The sequence below is a fragment of the Sipha flava genome, unplaced genomic scaffold (assembly GCF_003268045.1).
Source record: "Sipha flava isolate LNK unplaced genomic scaffold, YSA_version1 272_pilon_pilon, whole genome shotgun sequence".
NCBI classification, from domain to species: Eukaryota; Metazoa; Arthropoda; class Insecta; order Hemiptera; family Aphididae; genus Sipha; species Sipha flava.
The window spans coordinates 126793-147438 of NW_020272937.1; the positions used below are offsets into that span (position 1 = coordinate 126793).

The 20646-nt window shown below is 26.0% G+C and overlaps 1 protein-coding gene, 1 long non-coding RNA gene and 1 pseudogene across 2 annotated transcripts; 1 reads left to right on the top strand and 2 right to left on the bottom strand.

The window, feature by feature from the left end:
- Positions 1-1039: 1039 nt before the first annotated feature.
- Positions 1040-9732, bottom strand: LOC112685285. The gene is made up of 3 exons (XR_003148777.1): positions 9653-9732; positions 7764-7850; positions 1040-1124 (listed from the first exon to the last, which is right to left on the bottom strand). It is a non-coding gene; the product is annotated as an uncharacterized LOC112685285 (long non-coding RNA).
- A 572-nt stretch (positions 9733-10304) lies between these two features.
- On the top strand, positions 10305-13527 carry LOC112685289 (annotated as a pseudogene).
- Positions 13528-18260: 4733 nt separating this feature from the next.
- LOC112685283 (innexin inx2-like) lies at positions 18261-20349 on the bottom strand. The gene has a single exon (XM_025557125.1). It carries the CDS (start codon positions 19673-19675, stop codon positions 18596-18598), a length of 1080 nt encoding a protein of 359 aa, XP_025412910.1. The 5' UTR covers positions 19676-20349; the 3' UTR covers positions 18261-18595.
- Between the last annotated feature and the right edge of the window lie 297 nt (positions 20350-20646).

A 20646-nucleotide genomic window follows, 5' to 3' on the forward strand; every position in this document is an offset into this window, starting at 1 on the left:
ATTCTTGTATATATTGCTCGTTTAATAAATGCAAACAATACATTTAATCTTGATCGACACTGAAACGTGTACTTTTCATATAAAAATAATATTTTCTATAATAAATACCGTCTGTGTGTTTATTATTAATACATTAATATATTATTTAAATAATACAATAATTTTATTTATTTGTTACACCTCAAATAATGAAAGATTTACATAGAAAACTACGAATAACATAACATTTTAATACCATATATGTCGTTTATTTTCATAAATTACTTTCGAGGTAATTTTCAGTATTATATGTAAAAATACTGATTGGAAACTAGCACGAATCAATATCACCAAAATATAATTCGTAATCTTAAGTGGCTTCATAAGTCTTAGCAACTCTCATTTATTTTTTACTATGTTTGCAAACATATTTACTCAGATTGGCAATTTTGCGGCGTTTTTCATAAGTGCATATTTTGTTTTTATTTTTATGATAATTTCTTTTAACTGTCCCGCCTTGTGCAAAAAACACGCTATCAGCAAATTCGATATACCGACGTTGTATCGTTTTTATTATTATTATTTTAAACAAACTTTGTAAACTCTGTTTATCAATTTGTTTTGTTTTCGTGAATTGCTGTTGGTAATTCAAATTTTTAAAAAAACTAAATTTGTCTCCATTACATAAAAATTGTGTTATGTTGTACGGCATTCCATCAACGCGCTTCCATACAATTCGATGTAAAGAACTGAATCGTTCAAACAACCCGTTCTGTCCATCTCTACTACGTACGGTGACGATTTAATGCGCAGGCTCTTGCTACCGTAAATTATTGTTATCAACCAAATTCCCAAAACCGTGCGTTATCACATTTTTACGTCGTTCCGATAACGGCGATGATCATTGGTTTACATTTATCTTACAACTATTTTGTCGTTAAATAATATTCGTCGTTCAGCTTCCGTCCGAATACCAATTTCGAGTCGAATAATATTTTTCGGATTCTGGATCAGTATCATGTTTGTTGCGTATACTGCTCGTTCGAAAACCATGTACGGTGGTCCGATTGAAGCGCAACATTTGGTTCAATAACGATGTTGGTAACATTTTAGCAGTCTCGAGGTAAGAAAATTAATCTGATATCCTGTTGAGAGAAAATAAAGAATGTTTGTTAATGTTTAGGATCACATGAACGATAGGGCATAGTCTACAATAGGTAAATTGACGGTGCCATCGTATCATCTGGCAACAGTTTCATAGAATCATATCAAATGTATTTAATGATCAACAAAAATCCAAAGAATATGTTTTATTACATTAATATAATTTTATACTAATAATAAATTCTTAATTTAGATATTTATTTTTAACATAAAGAATTGTTAACATTACTTAGTTTCATTTTTCACTTTTTGTATAGTTAACTTCCTTCAACATTTTTTAAATAAAAAACCTGTATTCTTTGTAAAAACATTTAATGATTTGTTCCCTATTTTAGTATTATATTATTTCGACTAAATTATGAATGAATACGGAATAAGCATGATTTATATGTATATCAGTACAAAACTGAATTTATTTTATAAATTTGTTCTTAAATTAACTTTAATGTTATGGATATTATATTTTTTACTACTGTCTACTATTTATTTTCTTGCTTAACTTTTCAATACATTAGTTTTAAAAGATCTGATCCTATATTTTTACATAACTATATTATTATTTCCTTTATGTTTATATATATATATAAAATATTGAAATATAAAGGATAAAAATTCTTGCCCAGGGTATTAATGTTTATGTGCATATACCTATTTACTAACTGTTTTGATTTAAAAAATCATTAGGCATAGAATACATGGTACCTATATAAAAATTAAATTAAACAATTATTCATAAAGAATAATTTTTGTATTCACTTATTTTTTTTTTTTATAATTCATGATGAATTTTTGAATAAAATTCAGTTGTAAATATTTGCACATTAATACTCCATGTAAGAACTTTTATTTTTATATTTTATATTTTATTCATATTGATATTATTAGAAATTTGTAATAATGTATAATAAAACATTTATATAATTAAATAAATAGTACTTTAATATTAAGAAAACAATTATTATTGACTAAAATTTTATATTTTTTAGGAATGATCCATCGTTCTTTGTCAATTGATTTGAAAAAATAATACATTCCATCTGTTCTAACTAAAAATATGACACATGGGCTTTTGAATAATTACTGATGGTGGTTGGCTTAACTTTTGCTTTATACAATTAGTTTACATGTTGTTTAAAATTATGGAGTAAGTTTTAAAGAAGAAAAAATATGAACTATGTAAATTTTAATACTTATTATTTTATATAACTATTTTAATTATATTTGTAGCAAAAAAATTCTGTGTAATAATTCATTATAGTATTGTTATTAAGTTAAGTTAAATTATAATTTTAAAATGTTAATTTATATTATTGTCTAATTTGTTAGAAATTCCAAAAATGTATGTTTCTCATAAATATTTTTAACTCATTAATAAAAGTAAATACATTTTCTTAAAAATCTTCTTTATAAGTAATAAATTAATGAACCTTACTATAGTTTAAATGTTATATTAATGTGCATAATCAACAATGTATTAACTTATGAAATTTAACAATATGTTAATATTTTTATATTTATGTTTAATTTTGAAACTGGAAAGTGTTTTGCTTTAAATTTCTAAGAGAAATCGGAGTTATCAATAGTAAACAGCTGACATCTAGATATAGAAACTTTAATAAAATTACTAATATTTAATTGAAAAACCTATTTAAAGATAGACTCCATGCGGCTGAAAAATTCACTGAAGAATATTTAATTGGCAAAAATTCTGCAAAATGACTGCTGTAGCTTCATTATTTATGTGCTTGCAAATAAGAAAGACTAGCAAACTTAGTAGAGGCCGTCGATTCACTATCTATGAAGAAATGTTAAGTTTATCTATGTATAAAAGATCACCAAAATGCTACAGAATGCTATCTAAACTTTTTACTTTGCCAAGTAAACGGACATTGAATACAATATTGTCTAAAGTTGTAATTTCTACTGGTATTTGCCCATCAATAATGAGTGTGCTCAAAGAAAATGTTAAAAATTTGAAGTCGTCTGAAAAGTGAGATATTTTATGATTTTATTGTAGAGTACATTTTATTTTTTATATCATTTTCATAGATTTTGCTCAATATTGTTTGATGAAGTATGCTTGTCAAGTGGATTATCGTATGATTCAGTTATAGACCAAATTGATGGTTTTATTGATACTTGTTCTAATAAAAGTCAGAATATTGCTGACCATGCACTGTTTTTTATGGTCCATGGAAAAAAAAAATTTAAACAACCAGTAGCCTACTATTTTTGCATTTTTGCAAAGTAGCAACCACACAACATGAATTGATTTGACAATTAAAACAAGTAAATAAATTTTATATCTTTACTCTTTAAATAAGTACTTTTAAATTAATTTGTAAATTTCATACATTTTATAGGTCACAATTTGTGTTAGCCAATGTGGCTTGAAAATTGTGGCAACTATAAGTGACCAATGGAATGCAAATGTTGGTGCTATTAAAATAGTGAATCAAGAAATGAGGTCATATTGCATTAAAAACAAGTTACCATACGATAACCATTTTTATGAAATTGAATTGGAGAATAATGAAAAATTAAAACTAGTACACATTTATGACGTTCCCCATTTAGTAAAATGCATCAGTAACAATTTAATTAACAGGGATTTAGTTTTCACTATTAATGACAATGTGAAATGTGCAAAATGATCACATTTGAATTATACAATGTCGATAATGCTATTTCTAACTGCAAGATGTTGCCACGTTTTACTGACCAACATATTATCCCAGGCAAAATTTTGAAAATAAAGGTGAAAAATACTACACAAGTTTCTTCAAAAAGTGTCTTCAACAATAAACTTTTTAGTATGTAAGAATGATGTTTAAAATATTAACAATTTTCTTAAAAATATTCAATAAAATTCAATTTTAGCAAAATTTGTGATCAATATTAATTATTAAAAATAATATTTTTTTATTTTTACAGCTCGTAATATAATCAGTTCAGATGCTCTACACACTGCAACTCTTTATTTATTTTTTGATAAGATTTTTGATTCATTAAATGGTAACTTTGATAAGATTGTAGATGGGAACATTTATAGAACATCAGTAAAAAGAAATTCACCCCATCATCAACTATGGGTAAATAGTCTGAGAGTTCTCAGTACAATGAGATTTGAAGGAAAAAATGGAAAAGATGTGTGTGTTCCAACAATACGCAATTGGACTACTACAATAAGAGGTTTGAACTTCTGAATAATTTGATTAATCATTATTCACAATAGTATAAATAAATGTATTATTTCAGCGTTTCAAACATTGTACAAAGTGTTGGGTTCAGTAGGGATCAAATCGTTACAGCCACATAACCTCAACCAAGATTCGCTTGAATGTTTTTTTAGAGCAATTAGGAATGTTGGATCAACAAATTATAATTGCAATACTTTTATTTCCGCCTACAAAACCTTAGTTCTCAATAATTTGGTATCTTCGCATTCACCAGGGTCAAATTGTGAGGAAGATTTTGCAGAAGGAAGTTTGGCTTCTTTCAAAAATTTATTTCTATTTTCAACACCTAGTCCACCCAGTGATAAAATCATAACTGCTGACTTTTCACTAACAATTCACTAACTACCAAATCCTACATCTTATCTTCGGGGACAAACACATTCTTACATCGCTGGTTTTATTATAAAAAGACCATGAAGACCACCAAATCATTGCTTCTCGAGAATATTAAGTACATAAAAAAATCTCTCAAATATCTATCCATTACATTTAAAAGAACTATTGAACATATACTAAATTATATTGGAGAAAATATTTCTAAAATATGTCATCATGAAAATATTTATTTAAATTTCACAAATAAAATCTCCTCACTTTATAACTTTAATGATATACTGTATTGCCAAGAACATGAACAATTTTTCCAAACCAAAATGATTGGGATGGTTGTTAAAATGATGATCAACCATTATTGTACAGATATCAACAGAATACTTCATGGTAAAAAAAAAATCAGATTTAGAAAAAGATGGAGTAAAAAAATTGGCTCACATATGGTACATATCTCATTTGAAACAAAAAAAAAAAGTACAAGAAAAATATATATATAGTTTACCCATGTAAATTTAAAAATTTTCCGTTTGGCATATTAACTGTTATATAACTGTATGCCCTATTTATAATTATTATTTTTGTATATTTATTTGTATGCTGTTATTATACTGTATAACCTATATAACTATTAAAAATGGCTGGAAGAAAACCTGCATTCGATCCGTCCAGGATTATTAACGCTATACTGCATTTCAAAGATCGAGTTATAGATTTAAATGGCAGTAAAAAAAATAACTATAACTACATATTATACATACAATTTATTCGATTACTTGGTTTATAAAAAAATATTTAATATAGTACAATTGTTAAAGTAATTTTCGGTACTTAAAGTACTCGATATTGTCAGAATTAAAACTTCTTATGAATACGAAATGTTTTTGTGAAATTCAAAAAATTTTCCTTTAACTTTTAAAATAAATTGTGAAGAAATTTGTATTCAAATTTATGCCATTCGTAATTAATTTATGTACACATAAGGAAATTTTATTACATTTTCATGATTTTTTTGAATTTAAATTATCATACTGACTTTTTACGAAAACAAATTAAGAACCTGGATCTAATAGTTTATTATAAAATTTAAGTATTCGTATAGATGTTTAAAATAGAAATAGTATGTTTACAGTATGCCTTTGTATAAATACTAATAATAAAATTATGAATATAATGATATGAGATTATAAGCATACAGAATTCTTCTAAAAATATTTTATGTTTTGTTAATATAATACTTTGCTAATCAATAAAAGCCGTAAAGTGATCGTTCAAATTCATATAAATTATGTACTAATTATTCGCAAAATAAATTTTTGTAAAACGTGTATTTTTACTGGTGGGAGGGGTTGGAATAACGGTATTCCTGCTCCTTCCACGAAAAACGAATTTTTCTCGGTGAACAAGCTCCGTACAAATTCTGAAAATGGTCGTACAAATTCATACAAATCACGTACTAATTATAAACATAAAAAATCACACATTTCTGGATGGGGGGGGGTAGGGTAATGGACGTCATTTATCAAATACAGAATAAATATAATAATTGTTTTGGTAATTTAATAATTTAAAATCTTTATTTGTTCTAAACCTAATAATATAGGTATTTTTATTAATATATAAAATAATGAAACTAATAAGTTTCATTATTTTACTAAACTAAATTTTGTTAATCAATGCAATTTTGACTATGTAAAAATAATAGTAATTTCATACTATATTCTTTCATTTTATTTTATTTCAATTTTTTAAATAATACTTAATATTATTCTATATAAATCCAAATAGTTCAGGCATACAAGAACACTCAGCAAATTATTTTGAATAACAGAATTATATACAAAGAAAAGTTTTTGATAGTTAATTATAGAAAAGTTTGCTATTCATTCAATATTACGAGTATATAAAATTCAAATTTTTTGATTATGTTATGGGAAGTTTTTTCTTAAATAATAATATATATATATATATTCTATCTAATAAGTTTTTATTTTATATTTATAGGAATTATATTGAATATAGTAGATGATGTTTGTGCTGAAAATGTTTCTGAGATGGGAAAAAAATTAATCTGATCTGTACAATGATTATTTTGTTTTCAATGTCAACAATTTTAATCTTAGTGTGATAGTTTTTAAAGTTTCAAAAAGTTTTTTAAAAATAATAGAATTTATGAAAACATAAAACATAGAAAAACATAAAATAAAAAAAAATTGTAAAAAAATGTTTTCAAAAACCTTGTTAATGTTGGATTCCAAGTAAAATTTGTCTTATAGAAATGGCTGGTCGTTAATCCTTGTCTTTGCCCAAAAATGATAAATATACATTACCTAGTCATAAATAAAAATAAACTAATTTTGACTACAAATTAATTGTTACTCGTATATATATTTAAAAACAATGATTATTCACATCACATTTTTGAAACAATTTCAAACTAGTGAAATATATATATCTATATTAATATAAGTTTAACATAATGGTAAGATTTATGAATAATAACAATTTTATCAGATACCAAGAATTGTATAGTATAATCTAAGAATAAGTACTGAGTTACATATTTTTTAATAGATCATCAATATTGTAAACAAAATTATCAAAAGTATTCATAATATAATATAAAAAACTTTAACACAAAATAAAAACCTATAAGTTAAATAATATACATTTCAATAATATGAAAAAGGTATTAAAATTATTAACAATCATTAAGTTAATAAATTAAAACTTCAATATTTTCCAAAGAATAAATTTAAATTATTCAAACATAATTATATTCCTAAAATTTAATTTCATTGTGAACCATTTTGTCATTTTCCTGTAGTTTTTATACAAATAAAAATAAAATTTGTTCATTATCTACACTATTTCAAAAAATATTGCAATGAGTACATAAATATATTGAGATTGATTAAATTTCTGAAAATGTTATAATAGAAATAGTAAATAAAATAACATTATTGTAAAACTTAACATTCCTAACTTTATTTAGAATCTAAAATTATAATAAAAAATGTAAATAAAAATTATAATTTAAACTGTATTTACCAGATGGTATCAATTACAAATGAGTGGTTTTGTTTTCATTTTTTCCATTCTTCACATAATTGAGTTTTTGTAGTATCGGACAAATTCCTGAAAATTATAAAAAATACTCAACATTAATTTTAGATAACACCAGAAATTTTATTAAATATACGATTATTTTTTTATTATAAATTATAAATAAAATATATATTGTACATATATATATCACAAAAATAGGAAAATAAATTATTCTTTATTTATAACATAACCAACAATAATTCAATATCAGGGTAGGACTTTCTACTAATCAGTTGTAATTTTTATAATAATTATATACAAAAATCAACATATTATGTATTAATATAGTTATTTGAATTAATCAATTACATTAACAATTTTATAAAACATTTTATTGAATGTATGCTTTTTAGTACAATTATTTTTAAAAGTAGTTTTAATGAATAGGTATTTAACTATTATCATATGAAAAATTAAAGTGTTCGATGGAATAAACAGACATCTCCATGTCTCAAATTTTACGGAAAAGAATTATTTTGAATTTAAAATTATAAGAACGTGAAATGTTTGTTGAATGTTGGAAATTGTTACTTAATTATTACTTTATTAATACTTACAAATGAATATATAATTAAATCTTAAAAATAAATTCTAAGTTTTATTTTTTTATGTTTTTCTTTATTTTTTACAAGAGCGTTTTGGTCCTGAACCAGCAACAAATTTTAAGTATAATATGTATTATTAGTGATATTTTATCTAATAATATTTCGATTATTGGTATAAATTAGAAAAATGTCATGCAATTACATTTATGAAGTTTTTGAGTAACTCTTAGTAATTGTTCTCACCAAAGCAACTTGCAACTGCAACTAAATTGTGCAACTCGTTGGGTTGAAATCAAATTTAAATTGCGTTGCGGTCAGTGTTCTCATTGAAGCAACTGTTTTTGGTTATGTTGTTCAGTTTCAATCTTGCTCAGTTTATCTCAATAGTCGTTATCTATGACTTACATCAGTAATTTAATGTCTTCATCTGAAGATGACGTTGTTGTTACATATTTATAATTAAAAAAATTAAAAAAACAAAACAAAAAGCGATTTTGGGTTCAACTAATTAGAATCATCATTTTGGTTAGCTATGTCTTCCCAAGCTATTTCTTTTTTATCCGTTCTGGTGTAACTTGAAGATGTTATGTCATATAGACAGGTATGTTGTTCGACTAGTTGAACAAACAAAACATTTTGTTCTTACTTATTAGCCATAATTAAAATTTAAAATATTATTTAATATTATACAATTAATATGATATAGTTATAATGATACGGTAGTAATTAGTATGCAACTGGGAACTAAAACCGTGCATGTCAAGTTGCTTCAAACGGTTTCAAATAAGTTTTGTGCAAGTTGGATTACTTGCAATTGGTGAGAACATGTTCATTAGTTTTAGTTGGTGCGATCGCATTGCAGTTACGTTTCAATTTAGTTGTAGTTGCAAGTTGCTTTGGTGAGAACAATGTCTTAGGGTAGTCCCTGACATGTAATTTTCAGTTGTGCAACTGTTTAATCACATTAGTAACTTCAAAAGCATTAAATGACGATAAGCTCACATGCAACTGATCAGTTTGACCAACTAATTAGTTTGTATATTGTCACAAATCGTTTGATTGTACGATTACATCCTATGTGTGATACATAATGTATCATAATGTGACAGAATAGTTTAGTTCCATATGTGAGCATGGTTATGATCAAACGGTTTTGCAACATTGCACAATACAACTGAAAACTGCATGTTAGCGACTAACCAAATGTTAATAAATCAGAAAACATTTGTTGTATAGTAATTTTAATTAAAAATAAAAATGAAAAATAAATAAAAATTTGAATAATACCACTATAATGTTAAAATTCCTACATTTCACCAATTATCAATACTATTAACAGTATATTTTATTATGCGGGACATGATGGACATCCACCTTGCGACAATATAGTGACAATATAGTGGTATCAAAACATGAATCATGTATGATATCGCTGATAATAATATTTTACAGTATGGCCACAGAATAGGTTAAATCAGAAAGGACACTCTTGAAGTAAACAAAAACGTGGTGGCCATTTTACCGTTGATAAATTATATAAATTTAATATTATCAATGAAAATATTGATTTGATAATACGATTTACTTTTTACCACGATCAAAAATTTTGGTTTTTTTATACACTTTTATATTGTTCTGTGGTCGTACTTCATGTAAAAAATTTCAAATCAGTGAATTAAAAATTAATTTTTTTAAGACTGCTGATTTGTGTTTTTAATATTCTTTCTATTAATTACTATTGCCCTATATTATTTCAAATACCATGACAACCATAAAGAATCATTATTCTTTTAAGTGTGGAGAAATTAAGAATAATGGAGAATAATTAAGTTTTTTTTTCTTTTTTTAATGATCCTGCAAGTTAAGTAGTTAATATCATAATATATAATATATCAAAAGTCAATAGTTCTAGTAAAGTATGCTACCTACACATAAAAGTTGTGATTTTGATTACCTATTGCATCAATAATTAGTTGCTATCAGCTATCCTGCATAATATATTGTTATGTATTGATAACTGTTACTTGTTAGTAGTAGAATTAATAAAATGAAATGATAATGTGGGTATCATTAATTAATTTAGAATGTAAGTATTATTTTGATGTAGGTAGAATACTTAACAAGTACTGGTCCATTAATATCATTCAAAGTTTTTTAATATAAATAAACTTATTATTTTTTATACTTTTAGATGTGAAATTTGGTTGAAAAACTGTCATCTTAGTGCTGTTAATCTTTGCTTGGATAAAATTAAACTTTGCGGAAAACATTTTGAGAAAATCATGTTTCTAAATAATTTCAAAAATAGATTACGTTTACATATTATATCGACATTATTTCCAGGTGTGTATGCAGTAGATCAGTTATCAAATAATTGAAATTGAACATCAATTTTACTTTTTTATTTTTATGTTTATGTATTTAGACAGAAAAGATGATGTGACAACAGGTCTGTAAGTTGATTATGACAAATCAAAAGAAATATCACCATACAACAGTTCTTTCGTTACCAGTTTCTCCTAGTAAATTAATATAATCCATATAGACAATTATTTCTTAAATATTATCTAAAATTTTAGAAGTGCTTTCTGGTGATAAAGAAGATTATTTTTCCGGGTCTTCTTCGTTTTCTAGTGATATCACTGTAGATTTAGCAAGTTCTAGTAAGTTTTAATCCAAAAATTTTACTTTATTATTTCTAAAATTATATTAATATAATTTAGGTTCTTCAAAAATTTGTCAAAGTCTCAAAGCTTGGTTGTCAAAAACACCAAGAATAATTTCACTACGTTCCCAGTTGAAACAAGAAAAAGAAGCTCGTCTCATAATTGAAAAAACTATTCATAGTTTGACTAATCATTTAACTGAATATAGAACTGTTGACAATTTTTTTATCACTGTATGAAAAACATTTTTCACCGAGTGTTCTGACGACTGTGAAATCCCATATGATGTCCAAAGCAAGAAACCCTCATGGATACAGTTTTATTAAAAGTATTTATGTTAGTCAATAGTGTCTTTATTTTACTATAAATACTAAATAATAAATAATAATAATACTAAATAATAATAAATATACTACTGTATATTTATTTGATGCACCACATTTGTTAAAGTCAACGCGTAATGTTTTTTAAACATAATATTGTTATTGATAATGAAAAAACTGACAATAATTATCTTGTACAGTTTTATAATGAGAACAGTAAATTTAATTTTCAATTGGCACCTAAACTTATGCAAGCTCACATAAAGCCTAGACTATTTGAAAAAATGCATGTTTACTTGGCCGCCCAAATTTTTAGTGCATCAGTTTCGGCTGAAATGAATACACATTTAGCATTGGGTAAATTAACATTTAAATCAAAATTTACCATTAGCTTCATAGATAAATTGACAAACTTTTGATATTTTTAGTTCTAGTAAAGTTCCAAATAGTTAATCCTACAAATTGCCTTTTAAAAATAAATCTTCTGAAGTAGAAAATCTTTCTATGATGCTATTATTTTTTCAAAAATTAAAAGTTATTTCTATATTAAACAGTAAAGATGTAACAAACAGGATGAATTTCATAAATGGATGGCTAATATCTATTAGTAGTTTATTGAAGTTATGAAATTCATTAAAAAAATCAAGTGAACATCCAAAATTTATGTTTTATATACAAATTGATGAAATCAAGATTGTTTAGAAAATCTATTTAATATATATAAAAATGGAAATAACCGAAATCTTACTCCTGTTCAATTTTATATTGCTTTTTGAAATATATTTTGTTTAAATTACTTTCAATACTCACCCAATGCTAATTGTATTAAAGATCTAGATGACATTTATGTATTATTAATCCTCAACAAGTTGGAACTTCCAATAATATGTTGCTTGAACTAGCATCAAGAGATACGTATTTAGAATTTAAAATTGGTAGAGTTGACTATAGACGCTTAAATTTACCAGAAAAAATGCCTTAAATTTTTTTTGTGGGTATTTATATAGTAAATGGTAAAGGTAAATAGTAAATGGTATAGGTAAACATGACGTAATATGACAGTAAATATGCATGATAATATCATATGACATAATAATATGACAGTAAACATGCATAATTTGTGTGTGAAATAATGGTAGATCTCAACAAAATTTACAACCATCCCTTTTATTATGTTAATTCAACATATACCCAACTTCTTAACAGACCAATTATGATAATTTACAAATGCCCAATAATATTTAAGTATTTATATATTTGAGCTTGAAAATATTTTTATAGAACATTTCCCTTTTTTAGCAGTTGGTAAAGGAGTGGCTTATAATTTAAATTAATTTTTTGTAATGTTCCTGATAAACACTCATGCCCAGATTTTGATTATGTTCATTTAATTAGGTTATTTGTTAGATTTAGGATATTTTCGTCAGTTAAATTTTTAAATAGGGAATTAATTTCGGAACGACAGTTCAAACAGAGAATGTTGACAATTTTAAAACATTTATAGTTAGTAATTTATTATTATTACCTACGAATTTACTATTAAATTATATTTTGACATAGTAGTAATATTTTATGTCTATTTAACACTACTATTATTATAAAAATTATGACTTAACGAATTATTATTTTTATTTTTTAATTATTATTATTACTGTTTAATTATTTTTTTGTTTTGTTCATTTTGACATATACATTTTTAAATTGCCTAATTTTAATATTTTTATTAAATATGTGTTTATTGAATTAGAAATATGATGTTTTTAATACTATAATTTTCTTAAAATGTTTATGTTGTTTTATTTAACTTAACAATTTTACAGAAATTTGAAAACTTACATAAAGAATTTAGACAAGTTGCAATTATAGATACAATTCAAATTTACTTAGAGTACTACCAAAGGTGGATTGATATGATCCATTTTGGTACTGCCTATGATTTAACATTAAAGTTACTAATCTATAGTATCAACAGTATAATTTACTTTTTTTAACATAGCCATATATTATTTAGTCATGTATATTAAATTATTGTAATACGTTTATTAATTTTTTTTTTTTAGGAAATGTTTGGTCTGCTGCTTCTTCATTTCATGCAAATAGGGTTTCAAGTTTGGCTTCAAACATAAAATAATTTCATCTGCATTATATTTCAACTTTTGCTTATTAAAAAATACTTTTGGCATTATAAAATTTGTATTTTTGTTTTCTTATTTGGATGCTATTTAGAACAGTTTTTGATTATAGTTGGCAATATTTTTCCAACCAAATATTTTGAATAAAAATAAAAAGTTTGAGAAAAAAACTAAGTATTATATTATATTATAACTAAGTATAAAATAAGTATTTAATAGAAAAAAAAGTATTTAGAATACTATTGAAAGTTCTTAAAAAAATATTCAATACTTAAAAAAATATTTGAATACTTTTATTCAAATACTTTACAGTACTGTACTTATATTGATTTTGTTAAAAAAAATTAAAGTGAAAATTGCTCGTCAATTTTCTCAGTACAATTTTGACAATTGCTGGATAGTCTTATTTGTATTATTATAACCAGAAATATTATTATATAATAAAAATATGTAATAATATTACTTTTAACCAGTAATCTATAGACTAGAAGTGACCAACCATTTTTTATATTGTACCAATAAATAAATAAAATATTGAGAATGTACCATTAAAAATTAATACTGGTTATACAAATTGTTACAGGTTGTAAAAATTAGAAATAAATAAAAAACAAAAAAATAAAAATATGATATTTTATCTATTATTATTCTAGTGTGCCTTTCAATAATGTCAAATGTACCGTAAAAGGCATGCCGTAGATTAGCCATCCCTGATATAGGCGTTCGTCATGATGATCTATGACCCACTTCTACGTAGTTCAATGGGTTAGAACCATATACATATTAAGATATCTTAATATGTCTATGGTTAGAACCACTGGACTATTCCATTTTCTTTTTTTTTGGATAAATATTGTATTTTTTCTTTTTCTGGCATGGTCATTGATTTACCAACGGGAAGATGGTCGACACGATTTCGTGTTTATGTATTTCTATGTTAATTTTTATCAGTGTCCAGGCCCTGGAATGTCCTCGAATTGTCGGTTAAAATCAATAAAAAGTACACTCTTTTTCTGTATCACTGAACCTGACCTTAGACATAGCAATATAATAATTTTTTATAAGCAAAATTATTTTAAATTACACTTACACTACAGTTTTTTCATAGTGTCGTAATCATTCATCATTCTTAAATTGTTATCGCTTTACTTTCATGATTTTTATTACTTTTTGTAATGATATAAATCAATAACCTAATATACCTACATATTCTTATTTTACATTCAATTAAAAAATAATTAATACACATTTCTCATTTAAATAAAAATAATAGTCTTAAATGCATCATAAATTGCCTAACAGTTCCAAATCTTGCATTACAAATTAGTTTCTATGAATTTCTTATATTAATTTACTAATTAAATTATTTTTAAATTTAATTGAAATTCACTTTGCTTTTTATTTTAATATTTTTACTAACACAATTATAAATATAATTACAATAATAGAAATTAGATAATTTAATTATTTCACAATTCTTACATTTTTATTGCTAATACTTAAATTAATTAAATAACTTCTTAATAAATAATTTCGATTGCAATACTTACACAGTAATTTTTATTATGATTCAAATAAATATTTTGATATAACTACTTTTTTATAAAATACTTAACAGTTCCAAACAGTGCATAAAAAATTAATTTCTATGAATTTCTTATATTAATTTATCAAGTAAATACTTTAAATTGCATTATTTTTAATTTCATTTTAATTTTACTTTTTTTTTATTTCATAAATTAAATTATTTGTAAACTATTTTATAATACTTCAATTTACTGAAATTTCACTTTTTTTTAATTTAACTATTGAATAAATAATATTATTAATATCAAGTTAATAATTTAAAACATATTATTTTTAATGTTTTTTCAATTCTTAAATTTGCATCGGTATAACTTTAATGAATTTAATAACTTTTTTATGAATTATTTGGGTTTGACATTCTTTTTTGTTATGAATCAATTAATTATTTCTTTCAATTTACCTACTTATTTTGTTTATACATTAAATTCAATAGAAATTAATTTACATTCCACATTTAAATACAAAGATACATACTTTAATGCTTTATTGATTGTCTAACCCTTCAAAATATTGCTTGCAAATAAGTTTCAATGAAATTCATGCAGGTAATATATTTAGAAATAGATAATTATTTACAAGTTTTTAAAAAAAAAAAATTGTATGAAAAACACATTTTTTAAGCAAATACTTAGCAACTATAAAAATTATTTTATACATTGAATGTTATAATTAATTTATAACAGTTTTTAAGTTTGTTTTAAGTTCCAGCGTTCATATAAATTTGTATATTCTGACACTGTAGAATAAAAAAGAAATAAATTTGACTCTAAAACGACAAAAATACTAATGATATAAAGATAATCAAGTAACTTGAAATAATTTGATGTATTTAATATATTTAGACTCTAAAGTTATGATTATTTGAGATTACATTTTGTGTGTATTGTCGCAAAATGGGTGTAGACAAAAATTCTGCTACTCCTAATTGCTAGATACAATATAAAAAAAAATTCAACAACAATAGCACTAGCAGTAAAAATATGTCAATAACTATTAATTCTGAAGATGAAGTTAATGATGATATAAATAATTAAGAATTAAAGTAAAATGTTGAGTTATTTTTTAATTTTTGACTACATATTTCCAATCTAAGTAAATTACTTTAGCTATTTACTAATTGTCATTCAATAACATTCTCTGCTATAATTAAGGTGTCACTAACTGAAGAAAAAAAATAAAAAATTGACACACACCTAATAATATAAGTTATTATAATAACAATTTGTTAGCTAAATGTTCAAAACAAATAAAAGTATTAATATATTATGTAACGAGTTGCAACTAGCAGAGTATTCATGTGTAAAACAATAGTGTTTTAAAAAGTTCAACCTACAGAAGGAAAATAAATGTCACATATGTTGTGTAAAAAATATATATACATGCATATTATGTATATATTTGAATGCCTATGTTTAGAAAAATTATTGATTTTATCTGTTATTAACTTGAATTCATGTATAATGTAAATTTTTAAAGGGATTACAATTAAACTTTGTATTCATTTTCTAATACAAGATCTGCAATAAATTATTAACAAATTACAACTTACATTTTAAATAAAAACCCAGATAATGTTAGCTATATTTTTAATTTATAATATGAAAATGTATTTTTATGTTTTATTTTTATTAATGAATAACAAATTAAGGAAAATGAATATACTTTTATCTGGTGTACTAAAATTCTCAAAGGTTGAAGATTCTAATCTTAAAAAGTACATGACAAGTTGACATTAATTATTCCAACAATTTTAAATCATTAACTTAATTATTTCATGCGTTATTTTTTATTCTTAGGATTTATGTTAACATACTAACACACTACAAAATATTCAGAAAAATACTTATGTGTTTATCAAGTACATTGTATCTATACTCAACACTTTCAATCCAATAAAAACTACTTCAGAATGCGCTTATTTTTTTTAAATTAGTTGCTACAGGTATTTATTAAATTCTTACATATATATATATATATATAAATAATACATACCTTCAATACTAATTTGAAGTTTTTTTAGTAGTAAGATGAATAATTAGTGAACTGAATTTCAGCACAAATAAAAGAAATAAACACCACTTAAATTATTCATAAAATATCTTTTTTTTTTTATTTTCTTGAATAAAATAGTATCTAAAAATCTTATAATGGCAGTAAATTTGGACTTGATTAAAATCAGTTGTATGTACATTAATTACACACTTGCAGCATTATCAACATCAAGTGGCATTATACAGTTAAAAATCAATATAGAATGTTGAATAATTCATTTTGAGCGTACAAAATAATTTGACAAGATATGTACAACATTAAAATTACTATATATTATGTAATACAAAAAAGGCACTTATGGGAATTTCATTGTTAACAAACATATTTAAATAATATAGATAATAATATAAATGTATATGAACTTAATAACTAAAAAAAAAAAAATCACTATTAAATGTAAGTCTAAAATAGTTATTACAGCTAATTTGCATCACATATATGTTTCATAATTGTCATTATAAAAGTGAATTAAAAATGACATTCACAAGGTCTAACATTTTACTTATATTTTCACATTTTATACGTAAGAATAGGAAAATTTTGTACAATCTTTGTATGAAATTTCGTTGATTGTATAAATCATAAAAATATAATTCATTTTCTGATGAAGAAATTAAGGGAAAATAAAAAATAAAAAATTAAAGTTATTGAATATTATTAAAATAAATAAATAAAAACTTGTGAACACATAGATTTCTCAAAATGGAAGACTTAGAAAACACTATAATATTAGATTATTAAAAATACTAGAACAGTATAAACTGCATGAAACATTATATAGCAACATAAAACTGTATCTGTAGATAGATAATGTTAATCTTAAAATAATATAAAGTGTTTCGATAAATACATGCAATAATGAGTAAACCATTAAGGGAATTAACATACCTACCTACAATTTAAGTAATTAGTTATAAATAATAATCATGAAGTTTATACTGTTTATATTTTAATTTAGATCAGCTATTAATATTAGAAATGATTGAAATATGAAAATAAAGGTATTACTTTTTCATTATGATTTTTTAGCATTATTTTTTAAAAGAATAAATATTTAAATAAATTTAAATGTTACAATTATCTTAAAATATGTATAAAGGTAAATGATCAAAAGTTTTATTACCTAATTCAGATTTGAAACACAACAGCAATATTCATTATACTATACTTATAATGAAATGTGACCAACAATATATTTAAAAAATGGTCAATAGTTTAATAAAAGGTAAATCATGAACACAATACCTAAAGGTAAATTTACCCCTGTGTTCTCCAATAATGGCAATCAGAAATTAATTTAAAAAAATACAGTATGTAATTTATGCCATGCAGAGACATGGGGTGGTGAAAAATGTTATCGAAAAAAAATAAATAAATTGTCTAAATTATTGCTTATCTATTCTATGAACCATGTTTCCCTAAGATAAAAACTTTTCTGTTTAATTTAATAATTAAATACATGATTGTCATTTATACACTTTCCTTACCATCCAATTTTTTGGCTAAGTCTGATATAAGCTCTTTGAAAATCAAGGGGTCAATGTTCTTACGCAACTGGTACAAAACAAACCAATCACCGATCTGGAATTTCTTAGAAATAATTTCTACTTCGTCTTGTGGAACTAAACGTGATCTTACTTTCAACAACAGTAAACGGAATTTAGGTATGACCATAATAGCAGTACGGTACACCAGATTAAGAACACTCAGCACGGCAACAAACAAAAACCAGAACCACAAGAAAACGTAGATTTTTTCATTGACAATGTTGAGTGGCAAAACACAAAGACCGTCTAATTTCTGGATTGAACCGGATGGACCATATTTATGGAATGTACACTTAGTGACTTTGGGAAACACCCGAGCCATAGGATCGTCTCTGTCTTCAAATTCCATTTCAGTGAACTTAAGAATGTCTGAACCGTAAGTACTGAACTCACCGTCGAGGAAGTAATCCATGAAAAATATCTGAGCTATGACGTTAACAAGGTTGAGAAGCTCGCACAGGAAGAATTGAATGGCGTAGAAGTTTTGCGTATGCAGGTTGGTGGCAAAGTAGTCGATGAGTATCTTCTTATGGTCGGTCTTGCACTCCTCACTGATGATCGGACAGTCGAGATCGAGTACGAGCATTTTGATGCGGCCGCCCTCCCACGTCTTCCATATATACCTGGGCAGGTAGAAAAACATGGCCTGGAAGAAAAGCACGAAGCATACCCACTGGTAGTACTTGTGGTACTTGACTTCGTCTTTGCCGTCGACGTGAGACCGGATACCAGGCTGGACCACGTCCTTGCCGACGCGGCCGTTGACGTGGTTGGGCAGCGTGAACGTCGAGTAAATCCAGCAGTACGTGTCCATGATGTTGAGCGGCACACCGTCGACGATGCAATCAATCGGGTCACCAATATATTGACGGGACGTGACTATCAGCGAGAAGGCGACCAGGATGATGACGGTAGCCTTGTAGTGCAGCCGGAAAATATTGTTGTCAATGCATACGCTGTCGATTTTCAGCAGTCCTTTGACGGAGCCAAAAACGTCAAACATGGCGGCGGTCGGAGTAGAGACGGGTTAAACACGCAGACCACGCACAAACAGACACGAGGATAAGGATCGGTTGTAGCGGACGACCGAACCGACGAACAGAAGAATTCAGGGCTTATTGATTATAATTAAGTATTTTCGTTATCCGTCTTCCGGAAAAAGTATGTATGTGTATATTATCACGTGCAGCGGACAGAAATGCTCGCACGACGGTTCGGGTGTGACCCGTTAATTTTTGCAAAGCGAAGAGTACGACGGCGTTGACTGTCGCGCCGTATCGTTTAACTAGAACATACGCACGGTGGCGGAGATATGGTTGGGAGGTGAGAATAGAAATACAAACCGAGAACAGGAGGCGCTAACGGTAACAGATCGGTCGTTTCTCGTAAAATGATGGCCGCGTCGGCTGTGTTAGGGCGGTGGAGCATTTGCAACCGGTTCGTGCGGGTGCGCGTGACAGCCCGACTGCAGTGGGAGTAAACGGTTGCGCTCCCCGGGTCAATGGTGTCGAGCGACGCATACGCTAACACCTTGTCACCGCTGTTGCCCGTTTCCACCACTGCTTGTTGCTACCCGTACGCGTTACACACGCCACCATTCCACTCCTCACCACAAACTCATTGATAACGATGACGGCCGGCGGCGACATTACCCACCGAAGGGAAGAAACTGGTTTTTGTACTGCATACTTTTTTTTCTATACCCACTTGTACCTTCTTTCTCTCCGACTTAACATTCCACGCTCGGTGTGTTGACTCCGCGCCACCAACAGACTTATTATTATTATTATTATTTATATTATTATTAATACCTGCTCGTCTGTTGCTGGGCAGTCAAGGGTTCTCAATCTACTGCGTTATCGTCTCTCAAATGTCCGGTCGCCAATTTTCCGGCAAATTTCTACTTTCCGGGTTACTACTAACGCGTATGGCCCTCGAGAAGGGGGAGCATTGGGTCTATTTTGCCCCAGACCC